The sequence below is a fragment of the Zosterops lateralis genome (assembly GCF_965231275.1).
Source record: "Zosterops lateralis genome assembly, chromosome: 12".
In the NCBI taxonomy this organism is placed as follows: Eukaryota; Metazoa; Chordata; class Aves; order Passeriformes; family Zosteropidae; genus Zosterops; species Zosterops lateralis.
This window is the reverse complement of record NC_139772.1, coordinates 1,022,842-1,043,421: the sequence shown is the minus strand read 5'-3', so window position 1 is coordinate 1,043,421 and position 20,580 is coordinate 1,022,842. Positions and strand designations below refer to the sequence as shown.

The following is a 20,580-nucleotide window of genomic DNA, read 5'->3' as shown; positions in this document are numbered from 1 at the left end:
GCCGCCAGGGGGCGCTGTGCCCCGCGCAGCCGCAGTCGCCTCAGCCGCCGCCGCCGCCGTCCCGGGGCCCCCGGAGCGGCCGCACCGGGCGATGCGATGACAACGTCCACCCTGCAGGTACCGCCCGCGGGCACCGGCGCGGGGATGAGGCTCCGGCAGCGCCCACACCGCCCCCCTTCCCGCGGGGCCTCCGCACGGCTCGGCGGACAGGCCGCACCGGGCCCCGGCGGTGTGCCGGCCGGGAAAGGCCTCACCCGGCCCCGGTGCAGGGCCCCGCTGGGGCCGCCGGGCCCTGCCGAGCCCCGGTGCCGGCGCGGTGGGCGCAGCGGAAGAGCCCCGGGGCTGACGGGCCCGGCCCGGCCCGGAGAGGCTCCGCCGGGCCCCGGTGCTGACGGCGCTCCCCCCGCAGAAAGCCATCGACCTGGTCACCAAAGCCACCGAGGAGGACAAGGCCAAGAACTACGAGGAGGCGCTGCGGCTGTACCAGCACGCCGTGGAGTATTTCCTGCACGCCATCAAATGTGAGTCCGGCCGGGGCCCGGGGGCTGCGGTGCCCGGGGGGCTCCGGGTGACGCCTGGGGGTCCCCGCAGATGAGGCTCACAGCGACAAGGCCAAGGAGAGCATCCGAGCCAAGTGCGTGCAGTACCTGGACCGGGCGGAGAAGCTGAAGGAGTACCTGAGGAGCAAGGACAGGCACGGCAAGAGGCCCGTCAGAGAGGCACAGAATGACAACAAGGGGTGCGTGGGGGACCAGGGCAGTGCGGGGTCCCCTGTCTGACTGTGGGGCTGGCAGGATCCCCCCTTACCACACCAGTGCCAGCCCCTCTCCTGAACCCTGTCCCCTGTCCCCAGGAGTGACAGTGACAGCGAGGGAGAGAACCCTGAGAAGAAGAAGCTGCAGGAGCAGCTGATGGGTGAGAGAGGCTGTGGTGGGTTAAACCCTCTGGGATTGAGGAGGGATTCACTGACAGCCCTGTCAAGCGGTGGCTGTGAGGAGGGGGTCAGGCTGTGGTTTTGGGGCCTTGGCCTGCTCAGCACAGCTGTTGTGCTCAGGGGAGGCAGGATTGTGGGTGTGGGTAGGGACTCTGGCTCTTCCTGCTCTCTGTGCCCATCTTTGTGCCCACACGAGCAGAGTGACTCCCTCACAGGTGCCATCATGATAGAGAAGCCCAACGTGCGGTGGAGCGACGTGGCTGGGCTGGAGGGAGCCAAGGAAGCCCTGAAGGAGGCCGTGATCCTGCCCATCAAGTTCCCACACCTGTTCACAGGTGAGGCCGTGGTAAGGGAGGGGGCTGTGCAGGAGGTGACCCCGCTGTGGGGGATCCCAGCAGGGCTCTGGGTGCAGGGATGGGAGGCCTGACCCCAGTCTCTCTCTGGCCCAGGGAAGCGCACGCCCTGGCGAGGGATCCTGCTCTTTGGGCCGCCCGGCACCGGCAAGTCCTACCTGGCCAAGGCCGTGGCCACCGAGGCCAACAACTCCACCTTCTTCTCTGTGTCGTCCTCTGACCTGATGTCCAAGTGGCTGGGGGAGAGTGAGAAGTAAGTTGGCAGTGGGGATGTGGCTCCTGGTGCTCTGGCTGTCCAGGCTGGGGCAGGGGCCACCAGCATCAGGGAACCCAGTAATGGGGCTGGTAAAGAACTGGGAGCTGGTGCCTTCAGAGAGGGAGTCTGAGCAAAGCAATCCCTGGGCCTCTTCCCTCACAGCCTGTGTTTTCCCATCTTTACAGACCTCTTGGTCCAACAGCAGCTTTAAGCTGGGGTCTTCTAATGCTTAACTGGATTTTGTCTCCTTGTCTTAATTAACTGCTATCATGCTCCAGCTTGGGGCAGCTTTGAGGCTCTCCAGAGTTTCAGCTCTTACCTGAAGATTTCCCATCTGTCCATGCTCAGAATTCATTTACAGCAAGCTTCAGGGAGGGCTTATCCCTGCCAAGCTGTGAGCAAGTCCTAATTAAACTTAACTCTACATTATTAATTTCTGGTAACATATAATTAGACTTATTTTAATCCCTAACAGGGTCCCAGGGGAGAGCACAGCTCCTTGAGGGGCCCCACAGCCCCTGGTGTGGCACTTCCCTTGATGCCAGCATGGGGTTCCCAGGGTGGGAGGAATGTGGGGCTGCCATGGTGGTGCTGAGGAGGGTCTCTGAGCGGGGACCCCATCCCCTGCTTTGTTCCCAGGCTGGTGAAGAACCTGTTTGAGCTGGCGAGGCAGCACAAGCCCTCCATCATCTTCATTGATGAGGTGGATTCACTGTGTGGCTCCCGCAACGAGAACGAGAGTGAGGCGGCCCGGCGCATCAAGACCGAGTTCCTGGTGCAGATGCAAGGTGGGAGGGGGCCTGTCCCAGGGATGGGTGGGAGCAGGATGAGGCAGGCAGAACCTGGGCATTCAGAGAATCCCTGGAGATGGTTCTGAACCCTTCACTTGCAGGTGTGGGGAACAGCAGCGACGGGATCCTGGTGCTGGGTGCCACCAACATCCCCTGGGTGCTGGACTCGGCCATCAGGAGAAGGTGAGCCCCACATGCAGCCCCCTGTGCCAGCCCCCCAGCAGGGCTGGGATTGGGGCTCACCCCTCATGCTCCCAGGTTCGAGAAGAGGATCTACATCCCCCTGCCCGAGGAGATGGCGCGGGCGCAGATGTTCCGGCTGCACCTGGGGAACACGCCGCACTCGCTGACGGACGCCGACATCCAGGAGCTGGCCCGCAAGACCGAGGGCTACTCGGGGGCCGACATCAGCATCATCGTGCGCGACGCCCTGATGCAGCCCGTGCGCAAGGTGCAGTCGGCCACGCACTTCAAGAAGGTGAGTGGGGGCTGCCAGGGCCTGGGCTGGTCCTGGGGGGGCACTGCAGCTGCTGTCCCCCCGCCCCGAGCTCTGTGCCATGAGCCACTGGCTCCGTGCAGGTCCGTGGCCCCTCCCGCACCACCCCCGGTGCCATCGTGGACGATCTCCTGACGCCGTGCTCGCCTGGTGACCCCGGGGCCACTGAGATGACCTGGATGGAAGTGCCCAGTGACAAGCTGATGGAGCCCATTGTCTGCAAGGTAAGTGTCTCCTCTACAGCTTTGGCCTGGACACTTCCCTGTTCGTGCTCCAGGCCAAGGGCCAGGCAGAGCTGTCCCTCCTGGGGGTGGACACAAACTCCTAATCTACCTCCATGCAATCCTAAACCCCTCAGAGGATCGTTGGGTGACAGGAAAGGGCCTTGGTTCTGCCAGGCAGCTCCCAGCTGTGGTCAGTGCTGCTGCCATGGGGCAAAGGTGGCCCAGGGCTCCTTATCCCGTGCCCTTACCTGGTCTGAGCCACGTGCCCACCCACCTGTATTGCAGGCAGACATGCTGCGCTCGCTGGCCACCACCCGCCCCACCGTCAACGTCGAGGATCTCCTCAAAGTGAAGAAGTTCACGGAGGACTTTGGACAGGAAGGTTGAGGGGGGGAATGGGGGGTGTGGGGCTGGGGCAGCTGCAGGCCCTGCCGTGCCCCCTGTCCCGGGCCGTGCCAAACCGACTGACGCTCGCTCCTCCTGCCCCACAGCCCTGCAGTGCCCTGCAGGCACAGGGGGGACACGGCCCGGGGGGCTCACACTACGGGGGGTGGGTCTGAGCATGGCCTGGGCGGCCGGGTCCCCCCCCCCCGGCAGTGCCCCACTCTTCTTCCTGCTCTTTTTTTTTATTTTTTAACTTAATGCTGCTTTGGGTTCTGTCTTGTTTATATGAAAATAAAAACAATCTGAGAGCTTCAGCTGGTGCCCAGCCACTCCCCAAGGCTCTGCCCAAACCCCCCAAAATGCAATGACCCAGCGCCAAGGCCTCTGTCTGTTCCAAGGGGGTGAAGGTTTCTTGTGCTCCAGCCATCCCAGACAGGGATTTGTGCCTACAGCAGGGGGTACTTGGATGGAACAGCCGCCAGCCCACACCCAGTGTGCTCCTGTGCAGTCCTGGGCTCCCCTCAGCCTCACTGCCCCCCAGCCCCATCCCGGTGTCCCCTGTGCTGTGCCCAGCTGCTGCCCACCTGTCACCATGAGCCCCAAACAAGCCCCAGAGGGCAGGATCCCCTCTTTGCTCCTCCCCTGCACAGCCCTGGCAGCAGGCTGTTCCCAGACCCACAGAGGAATTCCCAGTGCCCAGGGGAGTGTGGGCAGACCCCAGGTGCCTCCCTGTGCACCCCCGTGGGCAGGAAGGGCCGGAGCCACGCTGAGGCCACAGGTGTGTATTGGCTGCAATAAAGCTGAGTGGGAGCCCCCAGAGCTGCGCTGGTTCTTTCAGCAGGGTCGGGGCAGGGCGGGCTCAGTCCAGCAGCTCCATCCAGCCCACGTTGGTGAAGGTGCGGGGGTCCATGTGGTCGATGTAGAGGATCCCATCCAGGTGGTCCATCTCGTGCTGGATGATCCTGGCGGCCCAGCCCGACGCCTCCCAGCTCACCGGCTCCCCGAGCGCATCCACGCCTGCAGCCGGGGGAGGGATGGGTTAAAGGGAAAAAAGGGGGACCCGTGTGAGAGTGGGGGCCCTGTGTGTGGTGAGATTTGTGCGAGAATTGGGACCCATGAGAGAGGAGTGAGATCTGTGAGAGAACAGGGACCCTTCAGAGAATTTAGGGGGGAATGTCTGGGAGAGACTGTGACCAGTGCCAGAGAAGGGAACCGTGAGAGGGAGGGGCAGGCGCGTGGTCCCGCCCAGGGCAGGGCGGGTCGGTCCGTACCGGAGACATGCACGGCCCAGTGCCGCGGGACGTAGGCGGAGAAGCCGTGGATGCTGGCGCAGCCCTCGGGGGCGCTGACGAGGCGGCTGTCCAGGACGCGGAGCGCGGGGTTGACCAGGACGCGGAGCGGGAAGGGCTCGATGCGGTGCGCCTGGCGCAGCGCCGGCGGGTACCGGGCACAGCGGGCGGGCGGCAGCTCCGCGGCGAACACCCTGAGCGGCACCCCGAGCTGCGGAGCGCTCAGCCCCAGGCACGGCCGGGCCCGCAGCCCCGCCGCCAGCGCCTCCGCCAGCCGCCGCAGCTCGGGGCCGCCCAGCTGCTCCGGGGACACGGCGGCGGCGGCGCCGCGCAGCACCGGGGCTCCCACCTGCACCGGGGCGGAGAAGGGCGGCACGGGCGGGCCCAGCACCCGGCGCCGCAGCGCCCGCCAGTAGGAGCGCTCCCGCCGGTCCCAGCCCGCAGCGTGGCCGCAGGAGCGGGCCGGGAGGAGCAGCGCGGACACCGGCAGGGCCCGTCCCGCCGCCCGCCCCAGCCCCGCCGCTCCCGCCGCCGCCGCCGCCATGGCACACCGCGTGCGCGCGCACCCGCAGCGCGCCCCCTGGCGGCCCCGGGCCGGGCGCGCTCCCGCCGGGGACACGGCCGGTGACCGGGGACACCGCTACCCCGTGGGCACCGCCCCGCCCGGCAGCGCGGCCTCCCCCGAGGGGCTCTGCGGGGAATCGGCCGCGTGCTCCCCCTCCGGGGCCGGGGCGGTGTCCGGGGATGGATCCTCCTCGCCCGGTGCCGGCGGAAGGAGGAAAGCCAGAGGTTCTCGGAGTGCGGCCACGTCAATGCGGCCCAGGCGGCCAAAACGCTGCAGCTGCGTGGGGGGGACACCTGGGGATGGGGAGACAGGGGTCAGGGGGTCTGCGGGCAATGAGACCCCACGGAGGGGGAAGAGCAGGACAGAGCCCACTCAATGCCAGGGGAAGGCACAGGTGTCCTCCCCCTGCAACAGAAACCAAACCGAGGTCTCACCCAGTGCCTGTGCAATCTGTGCTGGAGGGAAAAGCACCTGCAGGCAGCGGTTCAGGTAGGGCAGCAGATCCTCCAGGAAGGCTGTGCAAAACTGGGTAAAGAGCTCCTGCTCCCGCCCACTGAAAGCCGCCTCCTCAGCACGGTGGAAGGCCAGGATGGTTTTGGTCACCTGGGGAGACAGAGATGGGTGACCTGATGACAGCCACGTGCCCAGGTGGGTAAGGAGGCCAATGGCACTTGGCTTGTACCAGCAACAGTGTGGCCACATTGCCAGGGCAGTGCCCACCTTCCTGTGCTGGGCATTGGTGACACCACACCTGGGGTCAGTTCTGGGACACTGTGGGGCTGGACTGTCTCTAGGGAAGGGAATGGAGCTGGACGAGGAGCTGAAGCACCAGGAGCAGCTAGGGGGACTTATCCTGGAGAAAAGGAGGCTCAGGGGGACCTTCTTGCTCTCCACTACTCCCTGACAGGAGGGGCAGCCAGGGTGAGGCCTGGATCTGCTCCCAAAGAACAATAGACAGGAAAAAAAGAAACAGCCTCAAGTTGTGCCATAGGAAGCTTAAGTTGGATATTAGGAAAATTTCTTCATGGAAAGAGCTGTCCAGCCCCAGCACAGGGCAGTGGTGGAATCCCCAAACCTGGAGAGATTTAACAGCTCTGTGGATATGGCACTTGAGGACATGGGTTAGGGGTGGCCTTGACAGTGCTGGGGGAGTGGTTGGGCTGGATGATCTCAGAGGCTCTCCCAGCTCACTCAGAACAAACCATGATCTCCCAGGACAAGCCCCAGCTCCATCCCCCAGACTCACCTCACCGAGGGCACTATCCAGGCAGGCAGTGACATCCTGTGCCAGGGCGATGGGGCAGCAGAGCCGCAGGTCATTGAAGGCAACCAGGAGCCCATTGAGGAAGCAGGCCAGGGGTGGGAAGTCCAGCAGCACCATGGGGGGCTGCAGCGTCCCGGGCTGGGCTGTGGGCACCGGCACCCCTGCACTGCCCCCCAGCACGGCGGGGGCCGAGATCAGCGTGTAGGAATTCATCTCCTCCCGGAACTTCTCCACCGCCTCCTCCACCGCCTTGCTGAAGGAGTCAGCAGCCACACGCTGGAATAGCGGGGCCAGCTGCCCGCGGAAATCCACGCCCACCCTGCTGAAGGACAGCCCAAAGTACATGCACTGCCCCAGCAGCGAGTCCAGCCGGCCGCCCACCCCGCGCTCCAGGTCGCGGCGCAGCGTGCGCAGGAACTCGGAGACCTTCTGCAGCACCCAGCCGTGGAAGATGGCCCCCTCGGCCGGCCCCGCGCCCTCCGCTGACAGCGGCTCCTCGTCCGAGAAGATGGCCCGGTACTGGGTGACCACGTCAAAGAGGTGCACCCGGCAGGCCTCGATGGTCTTGGTGACATGCAGGTAGGGGTCGTGGTCAGGGATGGAGGCCTGGATGGAGCGCAGCCAGGCGTCCCGAGCCTGCAGGAACTTGACGCGCAGCTCGGCCTCGGTGAGCACGTCCATGCGGCGCAGGAAGCCGATGACGCGCAGGCAGGCGGGCAGGGGGATGTTGGTGCGCAGCTGCTGGATCAGCTGGTTCAGCATCAGCTGGGCTGACTGCCGAACCTCCTCCACGATGCCCTGGGGAGAGAGCCTCGGGTCAGGGGGAGGTTCACCTGGGTCAGCACAGGGGTTCACCAGGGTCAGGGGGCTGGCTCAGCACAGGGTTGTGCTGGAGCAAAGGGTGGGACAATGAGGGGTTCTCCTGGGTCAGGGGGCTGGTTCAGTACAGGGTTCTGCTGGAGTGCAGGGTGGGACAGCAAGGGGTTTGTCGCCCCTGACTTTCTTACTTTTCGAAGTGTTTGAACCTTTGCAGCATCTTTCTCACGCTGCTCCATGTAAACAATATTGTATTCTTAGAATTTATCTGTATGTTTTGCATAGTTGTTCTCTGAGAGAGAACTTGATTAAAAGTAAGAGTGACCAATCAGGTCAGGAGGTTGTGACCTCCTTGGGCCAATCCTGGCCCTTTGTACAAAATGTATATAAATAGAATTGGAGTCAGATAATAAAGAGCCTTCCATGTTTGACCTGCTGCTGCCTGCTGTCCTCTGGGAGGGTCCACACCACATTGCAACGTGTTGCCCCTCTAAGGGCAGAGGTAACAGGGGTTCAGCTCAAAAATGAGGCCAAGGCAGCGCGGGGCTCACCTGGATAACAGGGATGTTGCTGTGCTTCCTCTCCAGCCTGCGCACGTAGGCCGTGAGCTCCAGGGCCTCCTCATAGTAGCCGTTCCTGACACAGGTGTCCATGAGCTGCGGGATCTCCAGGATCTCCAGGATCTCCGTGTGCCGGTTCAGGGTCAGGCTGTTCATGCGGCGGCTGCAGGCGATGGCTTCGGCATTGTGCATGAAGCTCCTGCGGGGCCGGGGGGCATCAGAGAGCCCTCCCTGATCCGGGGGGACCCGGGACCCCCCACCCGCACCGGGGACCCCCCACCTACACCGGGGACCCTCCAGCCACACCGGGGACCCTCCACTCACACCGGCCGCTCCCGGTGCTGCCTCCTGCCCGCTCCCAGCCGGCCCGACCCTCAGTGGGCTCAGCACTGGGGCTCCTCGCTCCCCAGCCCAGCCCAGCCCAGCCCAGCCCAGCCCACTCCATCCCCAGCCCTTCCTGCCCCGTTCCCGCCCGCCGCTCCCCGTGCCCGGTGCCCGGTGCCCGTCCCGCACCGGCAGGCGTCCTGCAGCGCGGGCAGCCGCTCCAGCAGGCTGCCCAGCCGGCTCTCGATGCCGCCGAAGCCGCGGCCGGCGCGGCCGGTGCACTCTGCGGAGCGGATGAAGGCCCGGTAGTGCTCGAAGGCGAGGCGGCGAGTCTCGGCCCCGACCCGCGCCCGCTCGGCCGCCAAACGCGCCGGTTCCCGGCCCAGCTCCGCCAGCCCCAGCGCCGCCAGCTCCGACACGTAAGCGGCGAGCTCGGGGCCGCCGGGAGCCCCCGGGCCCCGCAGCCAGGCCAGCAGCCGCGCCTCCTCCGCCGCCGCCGCCATCGCCGGGGCCGCCGCGTCACCTCCGGGCCCGCCGGTTCCGGGTTCGTCACTTCCGCTACCGCCGGTTCCGGTCCGTCACTTCCGGCCCCGGCAGCCCCGCGTGCGCGGCGCGGGAAATGCGGCCCCTCACGGAGGCGGAGACGCGGGCGGTGTTCGAGAAGCTCGGGAAATAGTGAGGGGCCGGGACCGGGGGGTGGCGAGATGGCGAGGGTCGGGCACAGGGACAGGACGGGCACCGGGAGGGATGGGCACCGGGAATCGGGCATGGAGAGGGGATGGGCACCGGGAATCGGGCACGGAGAGGGGATGGGCACCGGGAGGGCTGGATCCCAGGGAACGGGGAGGCCAAGGAGGACCGAGGGAGTGGTGGACACCGGGGGTCGGGCACGGCGGGCACCGGGAGGGCCACGCCGGGGGTACCGGGCAGGAGGGGCCGGGCCGGGCTCAGGGCTCTGTCCCTGCAGCATCGGCGAGAACATCCAGCTGCTGGTGGACCGGCCCGATGGCACCTACTGCTTCCGCCTGCACCGGGACCGCGTGTACTACCTGAGGTGAGGCCCGGGCGGTACCGGGGATGGGGCACCCCGCTGTACCGGGCCCGGCCCCCCCAGCCCGCCCTGCTCCTCCCCCGCAGTGAGAAGCTGCTGAAGCTGGCGGCCAGCGTTCCCCGGGACAGCCTGGTGGCCCCGGGCACCTGCTTTGGAAAGTTCACCAAGTCCCAGAAGTTCCGGCTCAGCGTCACGGCCCTGGATTTCCTGGCGCCCTACGCCAAGGTGGGTCCTGGCCCCATTCCCGGCCCCCTTCCCAGCCCTGTCCCGGCCCCACAGCCCCTCACGGCCCTGCCCCTGTCCTCAGTACAAGGTGTGGGTGAAGCCGGGCTCGGAGCAGTCCTTCCTCTACGGGAACCACGTGCTGAAGTCGGGGCTGGGCCGGATCACGGAGAACACGGCGCAGTACCAGGGCGTGGTGGTGTATTCCATGGCTGATGTCCCTCTGGTGAGTGCCCGGGGCTGTGGGGGGGAAATACAGGGTGGGTGACCTCCCTCACCTCCCCTCCACCCCCCAGGGCTTCGGGGTGGCTGCCAAGTCCACGCAGGAGTGCAGGAAGGTGGACCCCCTGGCCATCGTGGTGTTCCACCAGGCTGATGTCGGGGAGTACGTGAGGAATGAGGACACACTGACGTGAGAGACCCTCCCCTCGGGGAGCCCAGGGCACCCTCATGCTCTGTGAGTGCAGAATGGACTTTGTGGGTGTGGGAAGCCCACCCAGAGTGGGATGGAGATGTGGGGGCTGCCAGCACAGAGCCCTCAGGGGCTGCTGCCAGCACAGGAGGAGGGGCCCTGGCCCCAGCCATGTTATATAAAGCCTGTTCCTTTTTTCACTGCCTGTTGTCTGGTGTGGAGGCCGTGGGGGAATCAGTCCTCCCCCCTCCTGTGGGGTGTCCGGGGGGATTGATGGGGTTGAGGGGAGTTTGAGGATGAGCTTCAGGAAGGGAGGGAGGAGCCAGAAGCTTCTAGGATCACAGAGGCTGGATGGCAGTCCACTCCCCAGACTCTGGCAGGGATTTCTTTATTAGGAGTCTGGTAGAAAAGGCCCATTAAGACACTAAAAATGGATAGGCCTTGGACAAACCCACACAGAACTCAGTGGCCTTTGACTTTTCTCAGGATGATGTCAGGGCTAGAGATCAGGTAGGAGCAGGGGAAACTCTCCAAGCTCCTCCTGGAAGCAGAATCCAGCCTTTCCTCCCACTCTCAGGTGGGACAGTGTCAGCCAGGCCCCCTGGCTCTTCAGGGGGGTCCCTGCCCTGTTCTAGCACTTCTGGCTGCCCGAGGTTTGGGCATGAAAGAGGCGCTTGAGGCAGTGGAGCTGCAGCACCCCGGAGAGGACAATGACACAGCTCTGGGCCATGGACCACCAGTTGACATAGTTGTAGTTGGCCTCCAGGAGGAAGGAGTCGGCCCCTTTCCTCATCCGGGCAAAGTTGTAGAAGCGCCACATGTGGAAGGTGTGGATCTGCAGCTTCTGGATGCTCATCTGCAGGGGAGACAGAGCCACACTCTGAGCTGCCCCTGGGGCTCAGAGCAAATGCCCCGTTCAGTGTCCTGGGCAGGACGTGCCCATCCCTCCCCAGGAGACCCCCATGGCCTCCCTGAGCCTCACCCTGATTGCCTCCAGGGTGTCATTCAGCTCCTTCCTCTCTGCTGGCTGCTTGTGCTCCATGTTGAAGTCGTCATAGTACACACCAAAGTTAAGATACACCTGCATGAAGCCAAAGTGGTTTTGCTCGTTGTCCAGACAGAGCTGGTAGAAACCTGCAGATGGAAAGGGGTTATTGGTCCCTGGGTGGAAGGGGACCAGGCAGACAAATCCCCAGTGCTCAACCCTCATCCCCCCCTCAGCAGGAGCAGTCAGTGCTCGGGGAAGGCCTGGCCGGGCAGGCTCAGAGCTGCTGCAGGGCTGGGGCACCTGTGTCCTTGGTGAGGAAGTTGATCTGTCCTCGCACGTCCCGGGACGCTCCGAGCTGGAAGCCATTGGGATCACTGGCTGTGACCAGGATGGCTCTGCTGTTGCCAATCCCTGTTGCCCGCTGGACCTGGAGGCAGGGAACACCCGAGGGGAAGGTGTGGGTCACTGTTGTGTCGGGGATGGAGCTGTGCCAAGCCCTGAGGACGTGTTCCTGTGGGGCTGCTCTGCCAAGCACAGACCCAGGGGGAAGCTGCTGCTGCCAGGCACAGCTGTGCACTGGCTCTCCTTCAGCCAGCCCAGTGTAAACAGGAGATGAAAGGGCTGGAGTTTCCCTGTGGGAAGGGGACAGAGCTCAGGGACATGCTGTGCCAGGACCTTCGGCTGTGCCACAGCCTCTGGCCAGGCAGTGAAGGGCAGAGCTTCCAACTATGCCAGAGCTCCCAAGCTCCACTTTAAACCAGGTAGTTTAAAAATGCATGGGATTGATGATGGATAGGGATTAAGTTGGTTATATTAGGAAGATATTCTTCCCTGTCAGGGTGGGCAGGCCCTGGCACAGGGTGTCTGGAGCAGCCGTGGCTGCCCCTGGATCCCCAAGTGTCCAATGCCAGCTTGGACAGGGCTTGGAGCAGCCTGAGACAGTGGAAAATGTCCCTGCCCATGGCACGAGGTGGAAGGAAACAAGCTTTAAGATCCCTCCAACCCAAACAATTCCATGATACTGCTTTAAGAAAGACACAAGTCCCTGTAGGACCAGCACAGGATGGATCCAGCACAGCCATTCCCTGGCTGTGTCACCAACTTCCCAGGACCCATCCCCAGCACTGACCTCGTAGCTGAAGAAGAAGTTCCCTCCCTGGTGTGAGAACTGCCAGAAGCACTCCACGCTGCCAGCAGGGACCACGACGGCAAAGTCGTAGCGATCGGCGCCGCGGAACAGCGGCTCCTGGCTGGAGCCACTCAGGGGCTCTGTCCTGGGGCAGCCGGCGGGGCCCAGCACTGCCAGGAGCAGCAGCAGCAGCATCCTCCTGCTTCCCTGGGCTCCAGCACTTGTTCCCCAGGCAGGGCAGGGCAGTGCAGGGTAATCATTAACTGCCCCGCAGTGCCAGGGCTGTGCTGGCACAGGAGTGGCTCAAGGTGATCCCGCTGCAGGGCTGGAGCTCTGAGCCCCCATGCTGCAGGCAAGGATGGGACACAGCTCCTGCCCACAGGCACCACCAGCTGGCTTTGCCTCTCACTGCCCAGTGGTGACCTGGTGCTCCTGCTGCCCAGGGCTCTCAAGGGAAAGGATTTACAGAAGGGGAGGAAAATGCATGGCCACAGCCAGGGGACATGGGACAGTCAGTGCAGCACCTGCAGCTGAAGGACAGAGAGGGAAGCAGCTGTTCTAGACAAGACTTCTCCCAGCCCTGGCTTTGCTGGGAGGCAGCCAAGAGAAACTTAGGAATTAAGTTTAGAAAGTGCCTCTGTAGCACCCCTGAAGTTTTTCCACAGGAATCTAATCCAGAAACTCGTTTCCCATTTACACTGGCATGTCACACCTCCAGGGCAGTGCTGCTCCTGGCACAACACTCCCAGAGGGGAAGGGAAAGCCCCACATTCCTGGGACAGTCAGTGCCCCTCTGCTGGATTTGCACCCACGAGGTAGAAATTCACACTTTCACAACTCATGATATTATCAACCAAGAAAAGAACTTTATTTTACAAATTATTGTTCCAGCTTTGGCACTTTAAGGCAGGAACACGTGGCAGCCTTGGAGCTCACACACAGCAAGGATAGTACCATGAAAAGTGCAAAGAAAACATGACCTACGTCAGACAGAAATGGAATTTTTACCATGGAAACAAACAGCTCCAAGTACTGAAACACAAAGTGATTTTAGCTTTTTTAAGCCTCAGAGCTGGAAGGGAGGATTTTCTCCTGGCAGATTAGCCATTTACAAAGCAGAAATGGATGGGGGAAAAGAATAATCCAAGGAGATCCTCTTGTCTGGATCTCTTCCCTACAGAAGCTCTGGGACCCAGTGCTGCCTCTCTTCCACGAGTGATGGCAAACATGAAACAAGTGACTCAGAAAACAGACAACTAAAGCACAAAAAGAAATAGTCACCTATGAGATCATCCTGCTGATCACACCTGAGCACAACAAACAGCTGGGATTCATTTCAGCAGCTGCAGTGGTCAGGTGGACAAGGAAATCTCAATCCAGGTGGTTCTAAATTAATGTTCAGAGGCTGTACAGCCCCTGCCACCCACAGCACACTGATCCAGAGCTGGAAAACCGTTCCTGGATTCATCTCAGTCCTGGTTTTGTTTTCAGAGAGGCTTCTCACACTGGCACAGACAGCCCTCTGGTGCAGCTTCCAAAAAACAAACTGAGGTCCAAAAAAAAACAGAAAAAGAAAGGCTCCCAAACTTCAGAGCATCCCCAGTTTCTTCATGGTCCGCCAGCGATCCTTGATCATGACTGCGGTGCGGTTCTGGAAGGGGTACTTGAGGCAGATGGCTTTCCACCTGCCCTCCCCGTACTTCCTCACCCCCTCCTTGATCCACTCGCTCTCCTGCGCCGTCCATTTCTGCAAAGAGCAGGGAGGAGCTGCAGGGAGGAGCTGCAGGGCACAGAGCCTGCTGCCAGCTCCTTCCCTCATCACCCCTGCCAGGAACAGCAGGGAAGGCAGACAGGTCCTGGCATCTGCACACAACACAGATGTGCAGCAGCTACCTTCCTACAGGTCCTGGCAGCACCAGATGTATGTCCCTCACCTGGACAAGATCTGAACCTCTCCAGCATGAGGGGAATTCAGCAAACCTTGCTGTGAGCCATCAAGACAAAGGGACATGAAGCACATTCCCAGTGCCCTGCAGGCAGGACGGGCACAGCTCCAGCCTGCTTTACCATGGAGACTGTAGGGACACTGCCCCACTGCAGGGCCTCCTGAAAGCATCTAAGGCTCCACATACCTGTTTCTTGGAGCTGGACATCTTGGAGGTGTTGTTTCTCTCAAGTGATGCTGGAAAACAAGGGAGAGAGTTACATTTCCCATAATTTGGGAGGTAGAGACCTCCTTGAGAGGCTTAACTGCTGAGCTGTGCAGTCAGAGCACCCTGTGACAGGCAATACACTCCAACTCCTTTATCCCAGCCTTTCCACAGGATTTCTGGTTTCAAGATTCAGTCACCCAGGCAGCAGCAAGACCCCTGTGAGTGACCCCCATTAATCCCTGCCAGGGGAATTTTCATACCTGCATTTGCAAAGAGCTCATCCTCATCACTCCAGCTGTCCTTCTCCTCTGTGCCACAGGAGCTGTTCCACCTTCCTTGGAAGGACCTGAAATTAGGGGAGGGTTTACTTTGGCTACTGGCTCAAGAGAAGTTTTTTTGGGGAGCAGGTGCAGGGCTACCAAGCAAGCAGAGCCAGCCTCTGGACACTGTATTTCTCAAGAGGTGGGAAGCAAGAGAAGGATGCTCCTACAAGGCTCCACAGGATGTTCCTACAGACTCTGGCCAGTGATGCTAAAGCTGGGAGAAGTGTGGAAAAGCATGTGTTACTTGTACTGGAGTCACCTGCCAGGACCAGCTGCAGCACCTCACTACCAGCAGGACCTGACCATTTCCTCCTCTCCATTAACCCACAATTAATTTTAAACCCAAATGTGTGGACAAGAGAGGGTTTGCTGTGCCCAGTTCCACGTGGGCTGGCAGGCAAGGTCAACACTCATCTTGGGACACAAGGCAAGGCTTTGGTGCTCAGGCTACCAACATCAGCAAGACAAGACTGGGGGCAGAGCAGACAATACCACACGAGAGGGGCTTCATACTTCTCACTCTGGGCAGACAAGGGCTCATCAGGCAATTTCGGAGCAGGTTTGGAAGCAGAAGAGACCACGTGCTCCTGGGAAGAGTCGGGGCACTCGCTTGACTTGCAGGACGAGCCGTCCAGCTCCACGATCAGATTGCTTATGCTGAACAAGTTTTTGATGTTACAGGGCATTTCAGGAGGCTCTGAGGTCTCAGAAGCTTGATTCTCCGTTTCTCTGCATCTCTTGGTTCTGTGGGATACAGAAGGAGACAGTTGCTTGAGGGAAGGCAAGTCTGTTTCATCCAGTTTGGTGAAAAGTGCATCCGAGTCCCCGGAGTCCGACAGGATCTTGAAAGCTTCTCTCAGAACAGAAATCCCACACGAGGTTACAGCTCCGGGGGGCTGCCTATAAAATAAACACAACCAGGGGGGTTGTAGGGAAAGCACCAAGGGAGCTCTGAAATCCAGCCTCTCCCTCCACTGGCACCCCCAGCTCTGGCCCTGCAGTGCCAGTTTATCGCAGAGGCCATTCCCAGCCCTCCAGTCCTCTCCCCCAAACAGCCCCAGGTGTGGAGAGCACAGTTCCTGCTCTACTGCCTCCTCCCAATGCTGCTCCACCCCTCCCTGCTCACAGCAGCACTTCCTGTCAGCAACTGAACCAAACCACCTCAACGCCTTTCCCAGGATCCAGAGTCCTGCACCAACACCTTTGGGCTGGCCTGGGCAGGCATTTGGGGAATTAGGAGCTGCCTGGACACAGAGGATTAGCCCTTGGAAGAGAACTTGCAGCCACAGTCTAGAGCCAGACTCCTCTGCCCACCTTTGTGATTCCCTGGTGGACACTCTGGGGAGTTCTGGGGTTGCTGCTGTTTCTTTAGCTATTTCCATAGGCTCTGGAGTGCCCTTCAGGATGTCGTATGTTGCTGTTAAATGTTCAGGTGTTGCTGCCGGGTCAGTGAGTACTTCCATAGATTCCACAGTTGCTGCAGGGCCACTGGCTTCTTCCATAATCTCTGGAGCTGCTGTGGGACCAGCTGCCCTTTCTGCAGGGCTGGCAGCTCCCTCCAGCTCTTCTGTTGCTCCTGCAAGCTCTGGAGCTCTGGCTGGGTCCTCCACCCTTCCTGAGACCTCTGGAGCTCTGGCTGGGTCCTCTGCCCTTTCTAAAGCTTCTGGAGCTCTGGCTGGTTCCTCAGGCCCTCTGGAGGCCTCTGGAGCTGCTGCCTGGTTGTTCAGCCCGTCTGCAAACTCAGAACTCCCCAGGGAAGATTTTCCTTTGTCGGCATGTTCAGAATTCAAAGTCTTTTTCAATAACTTAAAGAGAGAAGAACACAGCAGTGTTAGAGATAATTTCAATTCCATTTTATCCCCTCCCAAAGGCACTTGATGGATAGGAAACCCTATAAACCTCTTAGGAATGGGCCGGATTTGGAGTGTTCCAGGTTAAACCTGAGCCCGGGGGGGACACGCACCGTCAGCAGCGCCGGCTCCGAGTCGTCCACGTAGCCCTTCAGGAACTCAAAGATGCTCTGCTGGAAATCCTCATAGGAGAAGTTTTTGACCTTTGGGTGGGAGGGATTCTTCTCCCGGATGACAGCCAGCCACTCATTCTTCTTCTTCTAAAGAAGAGATTAATGGGGTCAGGTAAGAACACTCTGGGCAAGGGAACAGTGACAACCACAGCGGGGACTGGGCCTCTCCTCTTTGGCACAACCAATTTACACTGAGATAAGGCCAGAGGAACAAGAGAGTAACCAAGGTGCAGCAGAACCACCTTATTTCAGGAATTCTCCTTCAGTGCCTGCAGTGCCCAAGCACCCCAGTGCCTGCACAAACAGGAATGGGAACTCCTGCTGCTCCCAGAACCTGCTCTGAAGGTGAGCTGGAGGCTCACCAGGGGATAAATGAAGGTGTGTGAGGAAAGGTGAGTGACAGAAGGAGCTCCAAGGTGACAATCCAAACATGCAACACTGAGGGACTGTCACCCCAGAAGGATTGTTTCCATTTTGGCCTCCTCACCCCAAACCTCCCAGGATATATCAGACCCCACTGGACACACCAGCAGCTCCCACCTCATTCCAGCAGGGACTCACTTGGTTTCTGGGCTCCTTCCCCATGTACTTCTTGACGATATCAGAAGCTTTTTCAAACTCCTTGTTTCTGATACAAACAACAACAGCCTGCAGAGGAAAACGAGGACAGATTGAGGCAGGGCACAGGGAACAGCTCAGTGCCAACACTGAACTCCCACACCCCTGCAGATAACGAGGGAATCCCACACATGAGGCAACTCCCACCACCATCCACACGAGGCCCTTCCAAGGCAAAAGCTGCACAACGTATTTAGTGAGAAAAAAAAAACTCTTACAGCTTCCTTGACCATTTTCTGCACGGCCTCCATCGTCCTGTCCGCCACAGAGAACTCCTCGTGGATGAAGTCCAGGACAAGCATGGCCGACTCCAGTGGGGTCAGCTCTGACTCCTTGTCGAAGGTGCAATCTATAAGAATTGGCATCCAAACTTTTGGGGGGGGGTCACGGCGCTTCCCTACGGAGAGCTGGTTATTCACCTGCACAGGTGGGAGCCGTCCACCCGCACAGGTGTCCCACACCACTGAGTGTCTGAACTGCAATCCCTGTCCCCCAACAGCCACGGGAACTTCCCAGGAGCCCAGCACTGACCCAGGGGAGTGTTTTGGAAGCTCTGAGGCCAAGCAGGAGTCACCGGGGTGATGTGTTTGTCCAGCCCAGGAGCACCACGGGTGCTGCTCTTGGCCCCCAGTGAGACAGAAAGAGCCACCCCTCACCCCGGGGGGAGCCCACAGCCCCAGCCCAAAGCTCTGTGCAGGGATAAAGCTCCGGGAGTGCAGGGACACCGTCACAGGACAGGGAGGAGGAGGAGGGAGCGGGCTGCAAGCACCACCGAGGCTCCGCAGAGCGTGCAGGAAGGGCTGGGCACCTACCAAGGTTCTCGCCCTCCTCGACCCGCGACAGCAGCTGCATTATCCGGAGCATCTGCGCCATCTCCGGCTCCCTGTCCAGGGGTCGCACGAGCAGCGCTGTGGGACAAAGGGCTGGTCAGGGCGGTGCAGCCCGGCCCGGGCCGCCCCCGGCCCCGCCGCTCCCCGGCCCGGGCCGCCCCCGGCCCCGCCGCTCCCCGGCCCGGCCCGGCCCGCGCACCCTGCATGATGTCGCGGAACTGGCGGAAATCACGGTTGCGCCCGGAGCGATAGGCCTCTATGGCCCGGTGGAAGTAGAACTGCAGGACCCAGCCGTTCACGGTCTTCTCAGGGAGCGCCGCCATCCCGGCCCAGTCGGGGTCGGGCTCCTGGTCCCGCTCGTGCCGCGCCGCCCGACGCGCCGCCGCCATCCCGCCAACACCCTGCGCGCCGGAAGTGACGCGACAGCGCGGGCTCCTCTGCGCGCGGGCTTATCCAGGGGGGCTCCTCGCCTACAACTCCCGGCGTGCGCTGCGCCAACCCCGCCTCGCCTACAACTCCCGGCGTGCACCGCCCCGAACCCAGCGGTGAGGGTTGGTCGCCGTGTGGCGGACAGGAGGAGAATTGCGGGAAAAGGGATCGCGGGAGCCCAAACGGTGCAGGCAGGGCACAGCCGGGGCTCTGGGAGCTCGGGATCCCATCCCACGGGACCGACTGCAGGGAAAAGCCCAGCTGTAAGTGCTGAGACCCCCGAGCGAGTGTCCGACCCGGGCAAGCCTAAGTGTGTTAAACTCGTGTCACCCAAGCCTGGCAGTGCCACCCTGCCAGTGCAGGCTCAGGGGTTTGTCTTTATTCTGGTCTTCCAAACAACACCCACTCTGCTGTGGTCTGTGCTCCAGCCACCTGCCAAACCCCCTCACCTGGAACAGCAAAACAGCTCCCCTGAACAGGATTTTGGGGCATAGATTGTCCCACAGTCACTCACACTGGGGGTAATGAATTAGAAGGCCTTCCCAGTGATCCCGCTGACTGATTCCCAGGCAGAAGTGGTGCGTGGAGGTGAAGGCAGTGGCAAGCACATCCTCGGGATCGTGGGGCAGTTCTCGGCCACTCTGGGGTGTCCTGCTTGGGCAGTGTCTCCTCGGCCCGGGGAACATTCCCAGCACTGTCCTGGGGCTTCTCTCACCTAAGATGGAAAAGCACGTGAAAATTCCTGTGGCATGAGGTGATCCGGGATCCTCCCTTCCCTCTGCCCCAGGCCGGGGGAGGAGGAAACGCACATGGGAAAAATCCCTGTGTCACATGGAAAACAGAAGAGCTGGGAGGGATTTTTATTGGCAAACAAAGGAAGATAAAAATAATCTGTGTGAGGCAGAAGAGTCACCTGGGGCGGGGGGAATGCCCTGGGAGCAGACAAGTCTTGGAATGGTGTGCAGGGTGCTCGGGAGGATGTGAGGAGGGATATCAACAGCTGCTTCCTGGGCTGGGGGAGGTGACCAGTGCCGTGCTCCGGGTCAAACGCTTTTCCCTGTGCAATATTCATGGGCAAAGAGGTTTTGCTCTCTCGCTGTCACAAGATGCAGGTGGAGGTGCCAGGGTGGGACCCTGGAATTTCAGCTGTGTCCTCTCAGTTCAGGGAGAGGCTGATCAGCCCTAGTGACAGCTCACAGCCCTCTAGACACTGCATTTGCTCTCCTGGCCACAAAATTCCGTGTTTTTCAGGGAGATGAGAAACTTCTGCCCCTTTGATCCACACGGCTCCGATTACATGTGCCAGCCACTTCAGCAGATCCTGTTGGTCCTGCACAAGTTTTAGAATTTTGAGTAATCTCATTCATTTTTGCACAAAGGTCAGGGAAGAGAATCCTGGAGTCCTCTCCCAAGGGAAGCAAAGTGAGATTCCTCTCTGAGCACCAGGACAAAGCCACTTGAAAGCTACTTGTCTTCTCCAAGCTGGTTTCACTTAGGAAAACTCCATCAACCTCCTTTTTCTGCCTCCTGTCCATGTCCCTCTGAGCTGCCATCTCCTCCTCCAACACCCTCCTGGTGAAGGTGTCACCCTTTGGATGTTCAGGAGGTCACCTCCCATCCTATCAGACAGATTTGTGAGATCCACAAGGCCTCTGCAGTTCCTGGGGGGGTTTGGACAGGGTGGTGACATGACAGATGTCACAAGAGCAGAGCTGGAGCAGGTGGCAATTCCTGGAGCTGGGGAGGGCACAGCACTGGCACCCCAATCCAGGCTTCCCTCTCACAGCACTTCAGGCTCTGCCTCAGCCAACAGGGTGTTTACAGCACCCACGACTGGAAAACAAACCTGGAGCTGTGGATTCCAGAGTAAAAACAGAAAGAAACCCACTGTTTTGCTCCCTGAATTGTCTCCACTAAACAAAGAGGAGGCAAGGATGATGGAAGCAGCACCAGGAATGCCAGTGGCCTCACTGTCTAGTTTCACTGAGTCCTCCTGGGGTGTCATCATCAGTTTTTCAGGAAAAGCTTTGGGGTTCCATGTGCCAAACAAAACACTGGGCAGGAAGGCACAAATTGCAGCCGTGCTCGTGCATTTGAGCCTCCCCTCACTGATTTATGGCTTTTGATGAAGTGATTACAGATGAAA

General features: G+C 60.8%; 6 protein-coding genes across 7 annotated transcripts; 2 read left to right on the top strand and 4 right to left on the bottom strand.

The window, feature by feature from the left end:
• Positions 1-36: 36 nt before the first annotated feature.
• VPS4A (vacuolar protein sorting 4 homolog A) lies at positions 37-3,752 on the top strand. Its single transcript, XM_083869983.1, has 11 exons — positions 37-117; positions 410-521; positions 592-739; positions 854-915; positions 1,150-1,269; positions 1,384-1,540; positions 2,183-2,331; positions 2,436-2,517; positions 2,593-2,812; positions 2,914-3,054; positions 3,340-3,752. Exons 1-11 carry the CDS (start codon positions 97-99, stop codon positions 3,439-3,441), a joined length of 1,314 nt encoding a protein of 437 aa, XP_083726109.1. The 5' UTR covers positions 37-96; the 3' UTR covers positions 3,442-3,752.
• Positions 3,753-3,866: 114 nt separating this feature from the next.
• On the bottom strand, positions 3,867-5,399 carry PDF (peptide deformylase, mitochondrial). The gene is made up of 2 exons (XM_083869984.1): positions 4,710-5,399; positions 3,867-4,455 (listed from the first exon to the last, which is right to left on the bottom strand). Exons 1-2 carry the CDS (start codon positions 5,269-5,271, stop codon positions 4,298-4,300), a joined length of 720 nt encoding a protein of 239 aa, XP_083726110.1. The 5' UTR covers positions 5,272-5,399; the 3' UTR covers positions 3,867-4,297.
• Positions 5,256-8,778, bottom strand: COG8 (component of oligomeric golgi complex 8). The gene is made up of 5 exons (XM_083869982.1): positions 8,446-8,778; positions 7,924-8,131; positions 6,539-7,354; positions 5,727-5,895; positions 5,256-5,585 (listed from the first exon to the last, which is right to left on the bottom strand). Exons 1-5 carry the CDS (start codon positions 8,757-8,759, stop codon positions 5,368-5,370), a joined length of 1,725 nt encoding a protein of 574 aa, XP_083726108.1. The 5' UTR covers positions 8,760-8,778; the 3' UTR covers positions 5,256-5,367.
• A 47-nt stretch (positions 8,779-8,825) lies between these two features.
• On the top strand, positions 8,826-10,141 carry NIP7 (nucleolar pre-rRNA processing protein NIP7). The gene is made up of 5 exons (XM_083870390.1): positions 8,826-8,931; positions 9,224-9,310; positions 9,394-9,532; positions 9,615-9,755; positions 9,826-10,141. Exons 1-5 carry the CDS (start codon positions 8,876-8,878, stop codon positions 9,943-9,945), a joined length of 543 nt encoding a protein of 180 aa, XP_083726516.1. The 5' UTR covers positions 8,826-8,875; the 3' UTR covers positions 9,946-10,141.
• A 39-nt stretch (positions 10,142-10,180) lies between these two features.
• On the bottom strand, positions 10,181-12,253 carry TMED6 (transmembrane p24 trafficking protein 6; the record flags this gene model as incomplete). The annotated part of the gene is made up of 4 exons (XM_083870381.1): positions 10,181-10,797; positions 10,924-11,075; positions 11,230-11,356; positions 12,059-12,253. The coding sequence occupies 4 exons, from the start codon at positions 12,251-12,253 to the stop codon at positions 10,573-10,575; spliced, it is 699 nt and encodes a 232-aa protein (XP_083726507.1). The 3' UTR covers positions 10,181-10,572.
• A 662-nt stretch (positions 12,254-12,915) lies between these two features.
• On the bottom strand, positions 12,916-18,393 carry TERF2 (telomeric repeat binding factor 2). 2 transcript variants are annotated; one of them, XM_083870310.1, is made up of 10 exons: positions 18,205-18,393; positions 17,988-18,083; positions 17,394-17,572; positions 17,119-17,205; positions 16,498-16,644; positions 15,849-16,339; positions 15,048-15,434; positions 14,472-14,557; positions 14,191-14,240; positions 12,916-13,805 (listed from the first exon to the last, which is right to left on the bottom strand). In XM_083870310.1, exons 1-10 carry the CDS (start codon positions 18,326-18,328, stop codon positions 13,647-13,649), a joined length of 1,806 nt encoding a protein of 601 aa, XP_083726436.1. In that variant the 5' UTR covers positions 18,329-18,393; the 3' UTR covers positions 12,916-13,646. The 2 variants fall into 2 exon arrangements, with proteins under 2 accessions (XP_083726436.1, XP_083726437.1); XM_083870311.1 differs by having other exon boundaries at positions 17,394-17,524.
• Positions 18,394-20,580: the final 2,187 nt, after the last annotated feature.